Below are 18,115 nucleotides of genomic sequence, written 5' to 3'. Positions count from 1 at the left end.
ACCACACCCATCGCCACCCCTCTGCCAAAGTATACCAAGCCCACCGACTCCCCTCTGTCCAAGTATACCACGCCCACCGCCACCCCTCTGTCCAAGTATACCACATCCCCCGCCACCCTTCTGTCCAAGTATACCACGCCCACCACCACCCCTCTGCCCAAGTATACCACACCCACCGCCACCCCTCTGTCCATGTATACCACACCCACCGCCACCCCTCTGTCCAAGTATACCACGTCCTCCGCCACCCCTCTGTCCAAGTACACCACGTCCACCGCCACCCCTCTGCCTAAGTATACCACGTCCGCCGCCACCCCTCTGCCTAAGTATACCACATCCACCGCCACCCCTCTGCCTAAGTATACCACGCCCACCGCCACCCCTCTGTCCAAGTATACCACGTCCACCCCCACCCCTCTGTCCAAGTATACCACGTCCACCGCCACCCCTCTGTTTATGTATACCACACCCACCGCCACCCCTTTGTCCAAGTATACCACACCCACCGCCACCCCTCTGTCCAAGTATACCACGCCCACCGCCACCCCTCTGTCCAAGTATACCACGTCCACCGCCACCCCTCTGTCCAAGTATACTACGTCCACAGCCACCCCTTTGTCCAAGGTTTTACTTACCTCATCATAAAAAGAAACCAGATTTGTCTGACAGGTGTATGGCTTTGCACTTTATGTTATCTGTCTTTGCTTGAGAAGACCCCCTGCTGAGTGAGCCAGGAGAACCAGAGAGCTGGGCTTGAAGGCTTCAAAATGTCTTTGGTGGGATGAAACCTTCAGTCATGTGTCCGTGTCTTGCTCTTGCTGGAGACCTGAAGGCCATAGGTAGGGTCCTCCTGCTGTCCTCTCCTTGCTCCCATGCCTTCTGATCAGGATCCTTCTGTGTGTCTTAAGAAGGGGTCCCTTCTGTATCAGGCCTGGGTTCAACCCCCCCCCCCCCCCCAGACTAGGGAGTTAGTCTCGAAGTCCTCCGACAGCTCCATCTTCCAACTGAACGCCACACTGCCCCAGCCAGGCTGACCCTGAGTATTTGAGGGGACCTGCTAACTGTTATGTTGGGGATAGGTCAGGGCCCTCAGAATACTCCAGCTAGCTCCTCATAGACCCCTCCCAACTACTCCTGGAATCTTCTCCAAGTTTCCAGATAGCAGGGGGTGTCCCCAGAGAAGCTGTTGATGAGTCATCCATCCTACTTGAGTCACTCAAACCCTGACCCAGAAAAACACACGTGCTTGGCTACCAGCCAAGCCTGAAACTGTACCTACACTAACATTAGACCTATACTTAGCACTCTAGCTACGCAAGGGGGTGCTACACTGAGAGCGGGGGGTGAGGCCATGCAGAGAGGTGCTTCAGCTAAATGCTGAGTGAGCCTGGAGAACCAGAGGGCTGGGAGATAGGACTACAAGCAAGAGAGAGCCAGGTGACTCTGTATTTTCTATTATCTGTTTTTCCATGGGTAACTGTGTATGTGGAATTTCCATTAGTTTTGGTAAATAAAAGCGGGCCTCTAAGCCTTTTAAATACAGTTCAGACTGGCATGGAGTTTACTAAAAAGCATCTACTATTGAGCTAAGCGAACCTCATTTCTCAAAATATATTTCTCTCCCCCTTGGTGGGAGTGGAGATGACCCCCATCTATAAGGATATACAGTACATACACACACAGCACAAGGCCGTGTTCACACTATGAGACGCTTCTCGGGGCTGCAGTTCCTCTAAACTCCACAAGATGGTGATCTTCTCACTTCTACCATAGAGACAGGAAGTCTCTATGGAAGACAGGAAGTGATGTCAGATAAAGACCGGAAGTGATGTCAGCTATAAATAGCCAAGTTACGAGAGCTGAGTTGGAAGGAAGTAGATAGAAGACAACTGGCAATACGATGGACAATCAGCCGCCCCTCACATCACCGGGTAAGAGGAGACTTTATTGTAAAGGAGAGAGCAGTACGGAGGCTCCACCTAGATCCCCCATCATCTGATAAACACATAGAAACAATGTATTCAGTCAGTGTGTGTGTTTCCTACAGATGGATCCAGTAATGGGAACCCACCAGAGAGATGTCCCCGTCCTCTGTATTCCCGGGATTCCACACAGGAAGAAGACACCATCCCCCACCATCATCAGGTAGATGAGGAACAATCACTGATAGTATCATTAGGATCTGTACATTATCTGCATTGTTACCATTGATGTCATTTTTATTATATATTCAGAGTGGAAACCTGAGAGATCCTAAAGTTGAGGTTAAAGAAGAGATAAAAGAGGAGGATGATGAGGATGGGGTGATGGAGGAAGAGCACAAAGATCTGTACCAGGACACCATGGAGGAGTCATCCAGATACAGGAACCCCCCAGAGAGATGTCCCCGTCCTCTGTATTCCCGGGATTCCACACAGGAAGATCACACCATCCCCCACCATCATCAGGTAGATGATTGATAATTATCGGTAGTTCTGATTTATACACATCATGATTGTTACAATGAATGTTTTATTATATATTCAGAGTGGAAACCTCGGGGATGATAATATTGATGTTAAAGAAGAGTATAAAGAGGAGGATGAGGAGTATGGAGTGATGAAGGAGATTTCAGAAGGACACAAGGATATGATGGAGCCACCAAATACCAGGAACCCACCAGAGAGATGTCCCCGTCCTCTGTATTCCCGGGATTCCACACAGGAAGGTCACACCATCCCTCAATATTGCAAGGTTGGTGGGACGGAGATTATAAAACACAGACTTATGGGACGATGTGGGGCTTTACTATGTGATGTCACCATAATAAATCTTCTATCTGATATTTTCTCTCTTATTCTCTTGGTTTAGAGTGGAGATCCAATGGATATAGAATTTGAGGTGAAATCAGAAGAAGAAGAGAGGTTTGTGAGGGATGATCAGCAGTCTATGGAGGAGGATGGAATAACGGGGACATTTATAGAGGAGGACACTCCTACAGAGATCAGCACAGGTGGGTCATTAACACTAAATCCATTCCTCCACCCATACTGCTCACTGATTGGTCCAGAGTAGGGCGGGGGCTGGGTGATATCAGCCTGTAATCCCCTGGTCACTTTCCTGAGCTGTGTTCCCCGTCCTGTATTCCTGGATTTCTCTCCGATAATCTTCCTTCTCTGTGCTGCCGACACAATTTATGTATCTAGACTGGATTTATGGAGATTCTGGGGATCAGCTGGCAGCAAAATACTGATTTTCACCATAGGAGTGTCTTGACCCAGACACCTGAGGTATGTACCTTGGGTCTTCTGCCCCATGCCCGGGTCTAGTAAGACCTCCGACAGAAGAATTTTCCCCCCGGGGTTACTTGCTCTGTTATTTGCTGGCTGTGCCGGGTGGAGGGATATGTCTGTATAGTCTCAGACCCAAGTCACTGAGTGCAGTCTCAGGAGATGGGAGGAGCGGTGTGGGACCTCTGCAACTTGTCTCCAGTAATCATTTAATATAACAACTATTACTGAATACCTCTCCAGCGTTGATCCCTGTCCTCTCCCTCTCCGGCGGTGATCCCTGTCCTCTCCCTATCCGGCGGTGATCCCTGTCCTCTCCCTCTCAGGCGGTGATCCCTGTCCTCTCCCTCTCAGGCGGTGATCCCTGTCCTCTCCCTCTCAGGCGGTGATCCCTGTCCTCTCCCTCTCAGGCGGTGATCCCTGTCCTCTCCCTCTCCGGCGTTGATCCCTGTCCTCTCCCTCTCCGGCGTTGATCCCTGTCCTCTCCCTCTCCGGCGGTGATCCCTGTCCTCTCCCTCTCAGGCGGTGATCCCTGTCCTCTCCCTCTCAGGCGGTGATCCCTGTCCTCTCCCTCTCAGGCGGTGATCCCTGTCCTCTCCCTCTCAGGCGGTGATCCCTGTCCTCTCCCTCTCAGGCGGTGATCCCTGTCCTCTCCCTCTCAGGCGGTGATCCCTGTCTTCTCCCTCTCAGGCGGTGATCCCTGTCCTCTCCCTCTCCAGCTCTGATCCCTGTCCTCTTCCTTTTCCAGGCCCTTCGGGTCTGGTATAGATTTTAATGGGGACCCCACACCAAAAATTTAAAAGAAAACGGCATGGGCTCCCCCTCCAAAAACATACCAGATCCTTATCTGAGCATGCAGCCCAGCAGACCAAAAAAAGGGGGAGACAGGCGAGTGCCCCCCTCCTGAACCATACCAAGCCACATGCCCTTGACATGAGGGGTGCTTTGGGTTGGGAGGACTCTGCCCCTCCACCCCAAAGCACCTTGTCACCATGTTTATGCTGACATGGGCCCCTCCCCGACACCTCTGGCTGGTGGTTGTGGGGGTCTGCGGGCAGGGGGCTTATCGGAATCTCAAAGCCATCAATCACGACGTCCACCGGGCCTGAAGAAAAAAACCTCTTCTGTCAACTAAGGGAAAGCGCTCCCTTGTGACACCACCAACTGGTGCATGCTGGGTTGCTTACGTAACAAGTGGGCGGTGCTACCAGATGACATCACCAGGTTGCGCCACCCTTACCTATATAAGAGCTGTCAAACAGTAAGCCAGGCATGCGGCGGTTTGCCTTAGTTGACGGAAGAGCTTTTTTTTTTTTCAGGCCTGGCGGCGGGCGGTGTGATTGAGGATGGATCCACATTGGAGGACATTGTTGTTTTTTTTTTTTAACAAAGGAATTGTCAAAAACTGCCTCCTGTTTTTATTTGGACCCTTTTTCTTGTTGAATGGGTAGGGGTACAATGTACCCCATACTCCTTCACCTAGGAAGGAGGCCTGGAATCCAGGGGCCGTCTTCTTAAAAGGGGCCTTCCAGATTCCAATAAGCTTCCTGCCCGCAAACCCCCACAACCACCGCCCAGGGTCGTAGGAAAGGGGCCCTTGTCCCCATCAACATGGGGACAGGGTGCCTTTGGGTGGGAGGGGGGGGCAGAGCCCCACCCCAACCCACCCTCTCCATGTTGAGGGCATGTTACCGGGTGTGGTCCAGGGGGAGGTTGCACGCTTGCTCGTCCCCCACCCCCTTTCCTGATCTGCTGGGCTGCATGCTCGGATATGGTTCTGGTATAGGTTTGGGGGGGACCCCGTGCCTTTAAGAAAAAAAAAATTTGGTGTGGGGTTTCCCTTAATATCCATACCAATCCTAAAGGGCAGTTTTTTTTTTCTATTGCTGGAATTTAAATGTAATTTCATTCATTTTTATTTCTTTATAAATGTCAGTTTTGCTGCAGCAGGTTCTATACATGGTACAGATGCGCCACTTTACAGGCAGACTAAAGGGACCCCCGGACACTATGTTTAAAGGAAGTTTTCATTTTTATTGTTTAACTTTAAGCATCGTTAAAATTACTGCTCCTGAAATAACAATATTTAAAAAGAAAAAAAAGATTTTGCATTGATACATGTTCCCCAGGGCAGTGCCCGGACCCCCATACCCTTTTTATGGTCAATAACTTGCATATACGTCTTTAATATGGGAACTTTGATTTTTCAAGTTCGGGTCCCATAGAGGGGGAAATTGTAAGATCCTCAGAGACAAAGCTGCCTGATGTGGGCGGAGTCCTGGTTTAGGGGAACCAATCAGCTCATGTCTAGTAATAATCTTTGTATTTCTATTTTAGTAGATGGACGGGAGATGAGGAAAACCTCAGAGGATTGTCTCACTTTGTCTCCAGACTGTAAAGTAGAAGATGAGGACATCACACAGTATAGTCCAGGAGAAAACCCGGACGGTTCCGGACCATCGTATTCCTCTTATCCTGAGGAACCTCAGACTGTGTGGGACGGTGCCGGACCATCGTATTCCTCTTATCCCGAGGAACCTCAGACTGTGCGGGACGGTGCCGGACCATCGTATTCCTCTTATCCTGAGGAACCTCAGACTGTGCGGGACGGTGCCGGACCATCGTATTCCTCTTATCCCGAGGAACCTCAGACTGTGCGGGACGGTGCCGGACCATCGTATTCCTCTTATCCTGAGGAACCTCAGACTGTGTGGGACGGTGCCGGACCATCGTATTCCTCTTATCCCGAGGAACCTCAGACTGTGCGGGACGGTGCCGGACCATCGTATTCCTCTTATCCTGAGGAACCTCGGACTGTGCGGGACGGTGCCGGACCATCGTATTCCTCTTATCCCGAGGAACCTCAGACTGTGCGGGGCGGTGCCGGACCATCGTATTCCTCTTATCCCGAGGAACCTCAGACTGTGCGGGACGGTGCCGGACCATCGTATTCCTCTTATCCCGAGGAACCTCAGACTGTGCGGGACGGTGCCGGACCATCGTATTCCTCTTATCCTGAGGAACCTCAGACTGTGCGGGACGGTGCCGGACCATCGTATTCCTCTTATCCCGAGGAACCTCAGACTGTGCGGGACGGTGCCGGACCATCGTATTCCTCTTATCCCGAGGAACCTCAGACTGTGAGGGATGGTGCCGGACCATCGTATTCCTCTTATCCTGAGGAACCTCAGACTGTGAGGGATAGCGGAGAGAAGCCACATTCCTGTCCTGAGTGCGGGAAATGTTTCCGTCTTAAAGGCAATCTTAATGTACATAAAAGATATCATACAGGTGAGGAGCCATATTCTTGTACTGAGTGCGGGAAAAGATTTTTAAACAAGTCACATCTTTCCAGTCATCAGAGACATCACACTGGAGAAAAACCATATTTCTGTTCTGAGTGCGGGAAATGTTTTTCAAGCAAGGCTGAACTTACCGTACATCAAAGATTTCACACGGGAGAGAAACCGTATTCCTGTCGTGAGTGCGGGAAATGTTTTTCACAGAGGTGCAGTCTTTACAAACATCAGAGATCTCACACGGGGGAGAAGCCGTATTCCTGTCCTGAGTGCGGGAGATGTTTTTCACAGAGGTCCAGTCTTTACCAACATCAGAGATGTCACACTGGGGAGAAGCCATATTCCTGTCCTGAGTGCGGGAAATGTTTTTCGCAGAAGTCCTATCTTAACACGCATCAGAGATCTCACACGGGGGAGAAGCCGTATTCCTGTCCTGAGTGCGGGAAAAGTTTTGTACATAAATTAAACCTTGTCACACATCAGAGATCTCACACGGGGGAGAAGCCGTTTTCCTGTCTTGAGTGCGGAAAATGTTTTACACGCAAGTCCATTCTTTATGATCATCAGAGGTCTCATACGGAGGAGAAGCCACTTCCCTGTCCTGAGTCTGGGAATTGTCCGTCACAGAAGTCCTCTGTTTACAGTCATCTGAAATTGGACACGGAGGAGAATGAACTTTCCTGGTCTGAGTGAGGGAAATGTTCCTCACTGAAGTCCTGTCTTCCTGTACATCAGGGGGTCCCACACAACCCTGGAGGTGTATTAGTGAGTGCGGGAAATGTCTTGTATATGAATGTTGCTGGACATGTGGGGAAGAAGCACCCCCTGATATACACCTCAGATATACTCCATGGCTGATCTTCATCATGGAAGAAACAGTTGATAAGGAGATCGGAGATCACCAAAGACATGGATGAAGTGTTGTACCGTGTTGGCCATTGATAGCAGGAGAAAAATAAAAATTGATTACCTCTCATTGGCTGAGTACATTTTGTGTTATGGAGACTTAGAGGTCTATTATTTACTTGCAAGAGGTCTGTTTTCTCAAGTCGTCTTCCAGGACGAAACACGTTAACCCCACCACTTAAGAGGCGATCCTTTAGGGCTTTTAAAATAAAAATGGAGTCATTACCTCTCATTGGCCAAGTACATTTTGTGGTATGGAGACTTAGAGGTCTATTATTCTCTTGCAAGTGGTCTGTTTTCTCAAGTCGTCTTCCAGGACGAAACACGTTAACCCCCACCACTTAAAAAGCGGCCCTCTAGGCCTTTTAAAATAAAAATTGAGTCATTATCTCTCATTGGCTGAGTACATTTTGTGGTGTAAACTCTTGAAAAAAAGGTCTGTTTTCTCAAGTCGTCTTCCAGGACGAAACACGTTAACCCCACCACTTGAAAAATACTACATTATGGCCACTAGATGGAGCTGAGGATCATAGGAAATCACTGTGTTCATTAAATTACACCCAGAATTTTTCATGGCTGGGCAAATGCTTTCGCACATTTTTTATAAGATAGACCCCCCTCAGTTTCCTTCAGCAGACACGGATTGCCACAAATAACTGAGATCTTCCTCATCCACGTATGAGTATAGCAGACTTCGAATAACGTAAATGAATTCAACTATCAATATACAGGATTTATATAGCGCCAATAATCGGGGGATGGGCTGATGGAAAAAGTAAAAACACAATGTATAAGAGGCAGCATAGGGGATTTCGGGGATCGTCTAAAGATGGATAGATTAGGTGATAGTCGAAAAGATTGGGGTAGGGAGTTCCAAAGGAAGAACCTCGGGAGAAGTCATGGAGGTCGAGCATTTGGAGGAGGCGACAGGGGAGCTCGAGAGCAGGAGGACTGAAGAGAGCAACTTGGTTGATTTTTTGGGACCAGGCTAGTGATGTAGCTGGGGGCAGAGTTGTGGGTGGCTTTGCAAGTTGTTAGTACTGGCAGAGAGGGGTGGAGGACACTGAATGGAGGTCAGTGGAGGGATTGGTAGAGAGGGGTGGAGGACACTGAATGGAGGTCAGTGGAGGGATTGGTAGAGAGGGGTGGAGGACACTGAATGGAGGTCAGTGGAGGGATTGGTAGGGAGGGGTGGAGGGCACTGAATGGAGGTCAGTGGAGGGATTGGTAGGGAGGGGTGGAGGGCACTGAATGGAGGTCAGTGGAGGGATTGGTAGGGAGGGGTGGAGGACACTGAATGGAGGTCAGTGGAGGGATTGGTAGAGAGGGGTGGAGGACACTGAATGGAGGTCAGTGGAGGGATTGGTAGAGAGGGGTGGAAGACACTGAATGGAGGTCAGTGGAGGGATTGGTAGAGAGGGGTGGAGGACACTGAATGGAGGTCAGTGGAGGGATTGGTAGAGGGGGGTGGAGGACACTGAATGGAGGTCAGTGGAGGGATTGGTAGAGAGGGGTGGAGGACACTGAATGGAGACCAGTGGAGGGATTGGTAGAGAGGGGTGGAGGACACTGAATGGAGACCAGTGGGGGGATTGGCGGAGAGGAGTGGAGGACACTGAATGGAGACCAGTGTAGGGATTGGTAGAGAGGAGTGGAGGACACTGAATGGAGACCAGTGGAGGGATTGGTAGAGAGGAGTGGAGGACACTGAATGGAGACCAGTGGAGGGATTGGTAGAGAGGGGTGGAGGACACTGAATGGAGGTCAGTGGAGGGATTGGTAGAGAGGGGTGGAGGACACTGAATGGAGGTCAGTGGAGGGATTGGCAAAGAGGGGTGGAGGACACTGAATGGAGGTCAGTGGAGGGATTGGCAAAGAGGGGTGGAGGACACTGAATGGAGACCAGTGGAGGGATTGGTAGAGAGGGGTGGAAGACACTGAATGGAGGTCAGTGGAGGGATTGGTAGAGAGGGGTGGAGGACACTGAATGGAGGTCAGTGGAGGGATTGGTAGAGGGGGGTGGAGGACACTGAATGGAGACCAGTGGAGGGATTGGTAGAGAGGGGTGGAGGACACTGAGTGGAGGTCAGTGGAGGGATTGGTAGAGAGGGGTGGAGGACACTGAATGGAGGTCAGTGGAGGGATTGGTAGAGAGGGGTGGAGGACACTGAATGGAGGTCAGTGGAGGGATTGGTAGAGGGGGGTGGAGGACACTGAATGGAGGTCAGTGGAGGGATTGGTAGAGAGGGGTGGAGGACACTGAATGGAGACCAGTGGAAGGATTGGTAGAGAGGGGTGGAGGACACTGAATGGAGGTGAGTGGAGGGATTGGTAGAGAGGGGTGGAGGACACTGAATGGAGGTCAGTGGAGGGATTGGTAGAGAGGGGTGGAGGACACTGAATGGAGGTCAGTGGAGGGATTGGTAGAGAGGGGTGGAGGACACTGAATGGAGGTCAGTGGAGGGATTGGTAGAGAGGGGTGGAGGACACTGAATGGAGACCAGTGGAGGGATTGGTAGAGAGGGGTGGAGGACACTGAATGGAGGTGAGTGGAGGGATTGGTAGAGAGGGGTGGAGGACACTGAATGGAGGTCAGTGGGGGGATTGGCGGAGAGGAGTGGAGGACACTGAATGGAGGCCAGTGGAGGGATTGGCAGAGAGGGGTGGAGGACACTGAATGGAGGTCAGTGGCGGAATTGTCAGAGAGGGGTTTTGGCTCCTGACCTCACTCCCGCTGCTGTTCCTGACTGACCCCCTGTGCTTGATCCTGGTTCTGGCTCCTGACCTCGCTTCCTGTATCATCCACCTGTGCATCTGGAGTTACTCCTCTTCTACTGGTATTCCTGCACAGTCAAGACTTCATCTGCTCATCTAGAATGTCTTCTGTCCTGCTGACACAGGCGCATTGGTCATGTCCCCTTCTGGTGCCTCATCTACTCAGATCTTCAGGCAACTTTAGCGTTAATAACCCATGCTTCTTTGGGCGCAGCGCTCCCTGTCCCCACCTTTAGGGGTGCTCTGCACTCATCCGCAAGGGAAGCCCTCTCCTCACTTCGGCCTCCGACCAGGTACGTGACGAAACGGTTAAGTAAAAACAATCTCCGGGGTCTGATTGCTGATTCCACCAGAAGGGATCATCTCCTGGAAATGGTTCCTGTGCATTGGGGTCACTATGGGGTCCATTGCTAGCACGGCAGAAGTGGGTTGGAAGAGGGCCCTGGTCATGCCAGGCTGGGTCATGCCGATATGCATAGTGACAGTGCGAGGCCCTGCCGCCATGGAAATGGATATATAGTAGGGCTGTTACTGATTTTGTGTTCGATTAATCGATTTTTTATTTTTAATCGACTAATTTCCATTAATTATAACGCACATACAGATCCAACTACTTTTAACTGATCTCCTTGCATTGCAACTCTGCATAAGTCAGTGATAAATGTGGTATACACTATATATACAATCACCGGACACTAGTTAGTTTCCACAATCCATGACTTAACTTCACAGTCCACACAAACGTTTTAAATTCAAACTGACGTAAGTCATTTTTTTTTCCACAGTAGCGTGACAATCCCTCCACCTCCGGTCTAACCAATCACTCTCAACTGATGGTATGGACCTCTGTGCACACAGGTGGTCATGCATGCGGGTATCAAAAGGGTTAACATGGGCCATAAAGTTCTCTCACAATCTCAGGTCATGGGTAGAAAGAAAAGATCAAAGTGCTCACCGCTTAAGTTTAAGATTTAATTTTTGTGTTCAAACACAAAACTACTCACATAAAGATGATAAAAACACAGCATGTAAAGCCGACAATCCTGTTAGTTCCGTAGGGCAGCAGCGAGTGGCGTCGTGCGTAGCTCCTCCCCCCCCGTACACGTTACGTTCAATCAGAAACTTCAACGTCACCGGACTCCTCCCCCTTTCCCTTTGTTAGCAGATGGAGGCACTTGGGGAAGGGGAGAGGAGTCCAGTGACGTCACCGGATCTCCGGCGGAAATCCCTGAAGACCCGGGAAGTCGGCGGAGAGGTGAGTACCGGTCAAAAGAGTTTTGATCGATCAAAAAAATTAACGATTAATCGAGGAATTAATCTTTAATTTTCACAGCCCTAATATATAGGAATGACGCAGAGTTCGCAGTAATGCAGAGTGCGGAGCGGAGAAATCTATCTTTTACGTTTTCGCCAAGCTTTGTAATGCCGGATCAGGGCCTGGAGCTTGAAGGCTTCAAAGTGTTTTGGGTGGGATGAAGACCTCAATCCAGGTCTTGATGGAGACCTGCAGTCCATGTGAGTAGATTTGTTATATAGGACCGACCAGAACATAAAACTCCCATTTGGAGACAGAGCCTTTGTTTGGAGAGAGGTGTGAGCTGCTCCAGCCAGCAGAGGTGACCAGAAGACCAGCATTGGTGACCAGAAGACCAGCATTGGTGACCAGTAGACCAGCAGAGGTGACCAGAAGACCAGCATTGGTGACCAGCAGAGGTGACCAGAAGACCAGCATTGGTGACCAGCAGAGGTGACCAGAAGACCAGCATTGGTGACCAGAAGACCAGCATTGGTGACCACAAGACCAGCAGACCAGCAGAGGTGACCAGAAGACCAGCATTGGTGACCAGAAGACCAGCATTGGTGACCAGAAGACCAGCATTGGTGACCAGCAGAGGTGACCAGCAGACCAGCAGAGGTGACCAGAAGACCAGCAGACCAGCATTGGTGACCAGCAGAGGTGACCAGAAGACCAGCATTGGTGACCAGAAGACCAGCATTGGTGACCACAAGACCAGCAGACCAGCAGAGGTGACCAGAAGACCAGCATTGGTGACCAGAAGACCAGCATTGGTGACCAGAAGACCAGCATTGGTGACCAGCAGAGGTGACCAGCAGACCAGCAGAGGTGACCAGAAGACCAGCAGACCAGCAGAGGTGACCAGCAGACCAGCAGAGGTGACCAGAAGACCAGCATTGGTGACCAGAAGACCAGCATTGGTGAACAGAAGACCAGCATTGGTGACCAGAAGACCAGCATTGGTGACCAGAAGACCAGTAGACCAGCAGAGGTGACCAGAAGACCAGCATTGGTGACCAGCAGAGGTGACCAGAAGACCAGCATTGGTGACCAGCAGAGGTGACCAGAAGACCAGCATTGGTGACCAGAAGACCAGCATTGGTGACCAGCAGACCAGCAGAGGTGACCAGAAGACCAGCATTGGTGACCAGCAGACCAGCAGAGGTGACCAGAAGACCAGCATTGGTGACCAGAAGACCAGCATTGGTGACCAGAAGACCAGCATTGGTGACCAGCAGAGGTGACCAGCAGACCAGCAGAGGTGACCAGAAGACCAGCATTGGTGACCAGAAGACCAGCATTGGTGACCAGAAGACCAGCAGACCAGCAGAGGTGACCAGAAGACCAGCATTGGTGACCAGCAGAGGTGACCAGCAGAGGTGACCAGAAGACCAGCATTGGTGACCAGAAGACCAGCATTGGTGACCAGCAGAGGTGACCAGAAGACCAGCAGAGGTGACCAGCAGACCAGCAGAGGTGACCCACTTGGGAGAAGCCATCCCATGTTGGAGGGATTTGTTGTCCACAGCACTGGAGAAGTTGGAACAGCTGTGCAAATCTGGGGGGATGGAGATAACTGAGGCGACTAGTGAGCGCAGGGGACTGGAGGGAGTCTGTAAGTTTTGGGAGAGTGAGAGAGGCCGGGGTGTCAGGAGAACCCCTATCCAGAGGCCGGTGGTGGGCCCATGCAGTGAGGTGCTGATGCTATAGGATGAGTGAGCCAGGAGAGCTAGGGAGCTAGGACTACAAGCTGAAAGAGCCAGGTGGCTCAGCATTTTATGTTATCTGTTTTTGCTGGAGAAGACCCCCTGCTGAGTGAGCCAGGAGAACCAGAGAGCTGGGGTCTTGGGTTTGAAGGCTTCAAAGTGTCTTGGGTGGGACGAAGCCTTCAATCCTGTGTCCAGGTCTTGCTGGAGACATACAGGCCACGTGAGTGGACAGGGGTGCAGATTCGTTATAAGCCATGCCATCGAAGGCTTCAAAATGTCTTAGGTGGGATGAGACCTTCAGTCGTGTGTCTTGCTCTGGCTGGAGACCCCGAAGGCCACGTGAGTGGGCAGGTGTGCAGATTCGTTATAAGCCAGACCTGACCATAGCTCAAGGCTACCATTTGGAGACAAAGTCTTTGTTTGTAGAGAGGTGTGTGCTCCAGCCAGGAGAGGTGACCCGCTCAGGAGAAGGCACCCCTAGTTGGAGGGAATCCTTGCCCACGAGGACTGGGAAAGTTGGGACAGCTGTGCGAATATGGGGAGACTGAGAAAGCTGAGGCAATTGGTGAGTCCAGGGGACTGGAGGGAGTCTGTAAGTTTTGGGAGAGTGAGAGAGGCCGGGGTGTCAGGAGAACCCCTATCCAGAGGCCGGTGGTGGGCCCATGCAGTGAGGTGCTGATGCTATAGGATGAGTGAGCCAGGAGAGCTAGGGAGCTAGGACTACAAGCTGAAAGAGCCAGGTGGCTCAGCATTTTATGTTATCTGTTTTTGCTGGAGAAGACCCCCTGCTGAGTGAGCCAGGAGAACCAGAGAGCTGGGGTCTTGGGTTTGAAGGCTTCAAAGTGTCTTGGGTGGGACGAAGCCTTCAATCCTGTGTCCAGGTCTTGCTGGAGACATACAGGCCACGTGAGTGGACAGGGGTGCAGATTCGTTATAAGCCATGCCATCGAAGGCTTCAAAATGTCTTAGGTGGGATGAGACCTTCAGTCGTGTGTCTTGCTCTGGCTGGAGACCCCGAAGGCCACGTGAGTGGACAGGGGTGCAGATTCATTATAAGCCAGGCCATCGATGGCTTCAAAATGTCTTAGGTGGGATGAGACCTTCAGTCGTGTGTCTTGCTCTGGCTGGAGACCTCGAAGGCCATGTGAGTGGACAGGGGTGCAGATTCATTATAAGCCAGGCCATCGATGGCTTCAAAATGTCTTAGGTGGGATGAGACCTTCAGTCGTGTGTCTTGCTCTGGCTGGAGACCCCGAAGGCCACGTGAGTGGACAGGTGTGCAGATTCGTTATAAGCCAGACCTGACCATAGCTCAAGGCTACCATTTGGAGACAAAGTCTTTGTTTGTAGAGAGGTGTGTGCTCCAGCCAGGAGAGGTGACCCGCTCAGGAGAAGGCACCCCTAGTTGGAGGGAATCCTTGCCCACGAGGACTGGGAAAGTTGGGACAGCTGTGCGAATATGGGGAGACTGAGAAAGCTGAGGCAATTGGTGAGTCCAGGGGACTGGAGGGAGTCTGTAAGTCTCGGTAGAGTGAGAAGTTGGGATGTGAGGAGAACCCCTATCCAGATGTAGCGCTGCCCCCCGCAGGAGCCGCTGGTGAATGCTGGTAACCTCCCACCCTGCACAGCCAGGAACTTGGATCACTCACAACACAAGAAGCAGTCCTTGCAGCCTTGTTTGTTATTTTTTTATTTAGGGGATACAACCTTGGATGGGGTACGCATTATTATGGGATGCCCATTTTATCAGTAGAAACTCTTCAGGGACACAAACTATATACACTCGGTGTATACACACTCTTCTTCTACCTCCAGCACTGACAAATTGATCCAACACAGCCTCAGTCAGATCCAATTGAATGCCCTTTACAGGCAGGGACCGTGGGCCCCTTTTAGTGATGTAGCAAAAAGAGAGGTATTTGGTGCTAGCTGTCCTTCTCTGTTGTTGCTGCCCCCAGTACCACCCCTTAAGGAGGCACTGCCACCCCGCCTGGCTGCAGCTGTCCTTTTAACTAGCCTTCCTGGTTACTTCTCCACAGTTCTCCCAGACTGACTCTGCATCCATCCATGACTGCTTGCACCCAGTCCCTTCAGACTGCCTCTCAGTCCTCTGACTGCAATACTCACCAGCCCTCCTGGCTGTCCTCCTCCCTGGAGATTTGCCCGGAAGTGTCCTCCTGCTGTCCTCTCCTTGCTCCCGTGCCTTCTGATCAGGATCCCTCCCTGTGTCATGAGAAGGGGGTCCCTTCTGCACCCGAGCTCAGGACTGACTTCACCCCCCCCCTCCCAGACTAGGGTGTTACTCTCAAAGTCCTCCGACAGACAAACGCTCCATCTCCATCTTCCAAATGAACTCCACACTGCCCCAGCCGGGCTGACCCTGAGTATTTGAAGTGGCCTGCTAACCCTTATGTTGGGGATTGGTCAGGGCCCTCCGAATACTCCAGCTAGCTCCTCATAGACCCCTCCCAACTACTCCTGGAATCTTCTCCAAGTTTCCAGATAGCAGGGGGTGTCCCCAGAGAAGCTGTGGATGAGTCATCCAGCCTACCTGAGTCACTCAAACCCTGACCCAGAAAAACACACGTGCTTGGCTACCAGCCAAGCCTGAAAATTTACCTACACTAACATTAGACCTATACTTAGCACTCTAGCCACGCTAGGGGGTACTACACTGAGAGCGGGGGGGGGGGGGGGGATGAGGCCATGCAGCGAGGTGCTTCAGCTAAATGCTGAGTGAGCCTGGAGAACAAGAGGGCTGGGAGATAGGACTACAAGCCGAGAGAGCCAGGTGACTCTGTATTTTCTGTTATCTGTTTTTGAATGGGCAACTGTGTATGTGGAATCTCCATTACTTTTGGTAAATAAAAGCGGGCCTCTAAGCCTTTTAAATACAGTTCAGACTGGCATGGAGTTCACTAAAACGCATCTACTATTGAGCTAAGCGAACCTCATTTCTCAAAATATATTTCTCTCCCCCTTGGTGGGAGTGGAGATGACCCCCATCTATAAGGATATACAGTACATACACACACAGCACAAGGCCGTGTTCACACTACGAGACGTTTCTCGGGGCTGCAGTTCCTCTGAGCTCCACAAGATGGTGATCTTCTCACTTCAACCATAGAGACAGGAAGTCTCTATGGAAGACAGGAAGTGATGTCAGGTACAGACAGGAAGTGATGTCGGGTATAAATAATGAGTGACAGATGAGAGCTGAGTCGGGAGGAAGAGAGGAGACGTTGCTGGAAGTGATAACATGATGGACAATCAGCCGCCCCTCACATCACCGGGTAAGAGGAGACTTTATTGTAAAGGAGAGAGCAGTACGGAGGCTCCACCTAGATCCCCCATCATCTGATAAACACATAGAAACAATGTATTCAGTCAGTGTGTGTGTTTCCTACAGATGGATCCAGTAATGGGAACCCACCAGAGAGATGTCCCCGTCCTCTGTATTCCCGGGATTCCACACAGGAAGGTCACACCATCCCCCACCATCATCAGGTAGATGAGGAACAATCACTGATAGTATCATTAGGATCTGTACATTATCTGCATTGTTACCATTGATGTCATTTTTATTATATATTCAGAGTGGAAACCTGAGAGATCCTAAAGTTGAGGTTAAAGAAGAGATAAAAGAGGAGGATGATGAGGATGGGGTGATGAAGGAAGAGCACAAAGATCTGTACCAGGACACCATGGTGGAGTCATCCAGATACAGGAACCCACCAGAGAGATGTCCCCGTCCTCTGTATTCCCGGGATTCCACACAGGAAGGTCACACCATCCCCCACCATCATCAGGTAGATGATTGATAATTATTGGTAGTTCTGATTTATACACAGCATGATTGGTACAATGAATGTTTTATTATATATTCAGAGTGGAAACCTCGGGGATGATAATATTGTTGTAAAAGAAGAGTATAAAGAGGAGGATGAGGAGTATGGAGTGATGGAGGAGTTTTCAGAAGGACACAAGGATATGATGGAGCCACCAAATACCAGGAACCCACCAGAGAGATGTCCCCGTCCTCTGTATTCCCGGGATTCCACACAGGAAGGTCACACCATCCCCCACTGTTACAAGGTTGGTGGGATGGAGCTTCTAGAACATGGACTGGTGGAGATGATGTGTGGATTTTGTAATAAATCTTCTATCTTACAGATGATATTCTCTCTCATTTTCTTGGTTTAGAGTGGAGATCCAATGGATATAGAATTTGAGGTGAAATCAGAAGAAGAAGAAGAGAGGTATGTGAGGGATGATCAGCAGTCTATGGAGGAGGATGGAATAACGGGGACATTTATAGAGGAGGACACTCCTACAGAGATCAGCACAGGTGGGTCATTAACACTAAATCCATTCCTCCACCCATACTGCTCACTGATTGGTCCAGAGTAGGGCGGGGGCTGGGTGATATCAGCCTGTAATCCCCTGGTCACTTTCCTGAGCTGTGTTCCCCGTCCTGTATTCCTGGATTTCTCTCCGATAATCTTCCTTCTCTGTGCTGCCGCCACAATTTATGGATCTAGACTGGATTTATGGAGATTCTGGGGATCAGCTGGCAGCAAAATGTTGATTTTCCCCATAGATGTTACTAGACCTAGACACCTGGGGTATGGGATTTGGGTCTTCTGCCCCATACCCGGGTATGACAAGATCTCAGACAGAACAATCCCCCCGGGGTTACTTGCTCTGTTATTTGCTGGCTGTGCCGGGTGGAGGGATATGTCTGTATAGTCTCAGACCCAAGTCACTGAGTGCAGTCTCAGGAGATGGGAGGAGCGGTGTGGGACCTCTGCAACTTGTCTCATGTAAACATTTCATCTTCCACTGATTACTGAATACCAA

At 50.7% G+C, this 18,115-nt stretch overlaps 3 protein-coding genes across 4 annotated transcripts in view; all 3 read left to right on the top strand.

The window, feature by feature from the left end:
- The window catches only part of LOC143955793 (uncharacterized), a 136,862-nt gene that overhangs the window by 20,408 nt on the left and 98,339 nt on the right, over positions 1-18,115 (top strand). The gene's annotated exons all lie outside the window — the stretch shown is intronic.
- On the top strand, positions 1,861-17,788 carry LOC143955887 (uncharacterized). Of its 2 annotated transcripts, XM_077466008.1 has the most exons (5): positions 1,861-1,931; positions 2,048-2,145; positions 2,235-2,447; positions 2,527-2,733; positions 17,459-17,788. In XM_077466008.1, the coding sequence occupies exons 1-5, from the start codon at positions 1,901-1,903 to the stop codon at positions 17,663-17,665; spliced, it is 756 nt and encodes a 251-aa protein (XP_077322134.1). In that variant the 5' UTR covers positions 1,861-1,900; the 3' UTR covers positions 17,666-17,788. The 2 variants fall into 2 exon arrangements, with proteins under 2 accessions (XP_077322134.1, XP_077322135.1); XM_077466009.1 differs by lacking the exons at positions 1,861-1,931; positions 2,048-2,145; positions 2,235-2,447; positions 2,527-2,733 and adding exons at positions 16,813-17,064; positions 17,144-17,350 and having other exon boundaries at positions 17,459-17,756.
- LOC143955714 (uncharacterized) lies at positions 5,009-7,699 on the top strand. Its single transcript, XM_077465830.1, has one exon. It carries the CDS (start codon positions 5,534-5,536, stop codon positions 7,259-7,261), a length of 1,728 nt encoding a protein of 575 aa, XP_077321956.1. The 5' UTR covers positions 5,009-5,533; the 3' UTR covers positions 7,262-7,699.

The sequence above is a fragment of the Lithobates pipiens genome, unplaced genomic scaffold, assembly GCF_037356315.1.
Source record: "Lithobates pipiens isolate NorthernLeopardFrog02 unplaced genomic scaffold, aLitPip1_a1.2 Scaffold_35, whole genome shotgun sequence".
NCBI lineage: Eukaryota > Metazoa > Chordata > Amphibia > Anura > Ranidae > Lithobates > Lithobates pipiens.
Note: the sequence above shows the minus strand (reverse complement) of the source record. Positions and strands in the feature narration are given on the sequence as shown.

Excerpts from the sequence above, each read along its gene's own strand:
- LOC143955714 (XM_077465830.1), top strand. The coding sequence starts at position 5,534 with ATGTGGGCGGAGTCCTGGTTTAGGGGAACCAATCAGCTCATGTCTAGT.
- LOC143955887 (XM_077466008.1), top strand. The coding sequence starts at position 1,901 with ATGGACAATCAGCCGCCCCTCACATCACCGG. Across the intron at positions 2,146-2,234 it reads CCATCCCCCACCATCATCAG|AGTGGAAACCTGAGAGATCC; the intron begins GTAGATGAGGAA and ends TTATATATTCAG. Across the intron at positions 2,448-2,526 it reads CCATCCCCCACCATCATCAG|AGTGGAAACCTCGGGGATGA; the intron begins GTAGATGATTGA and ends TTATATATTCAG.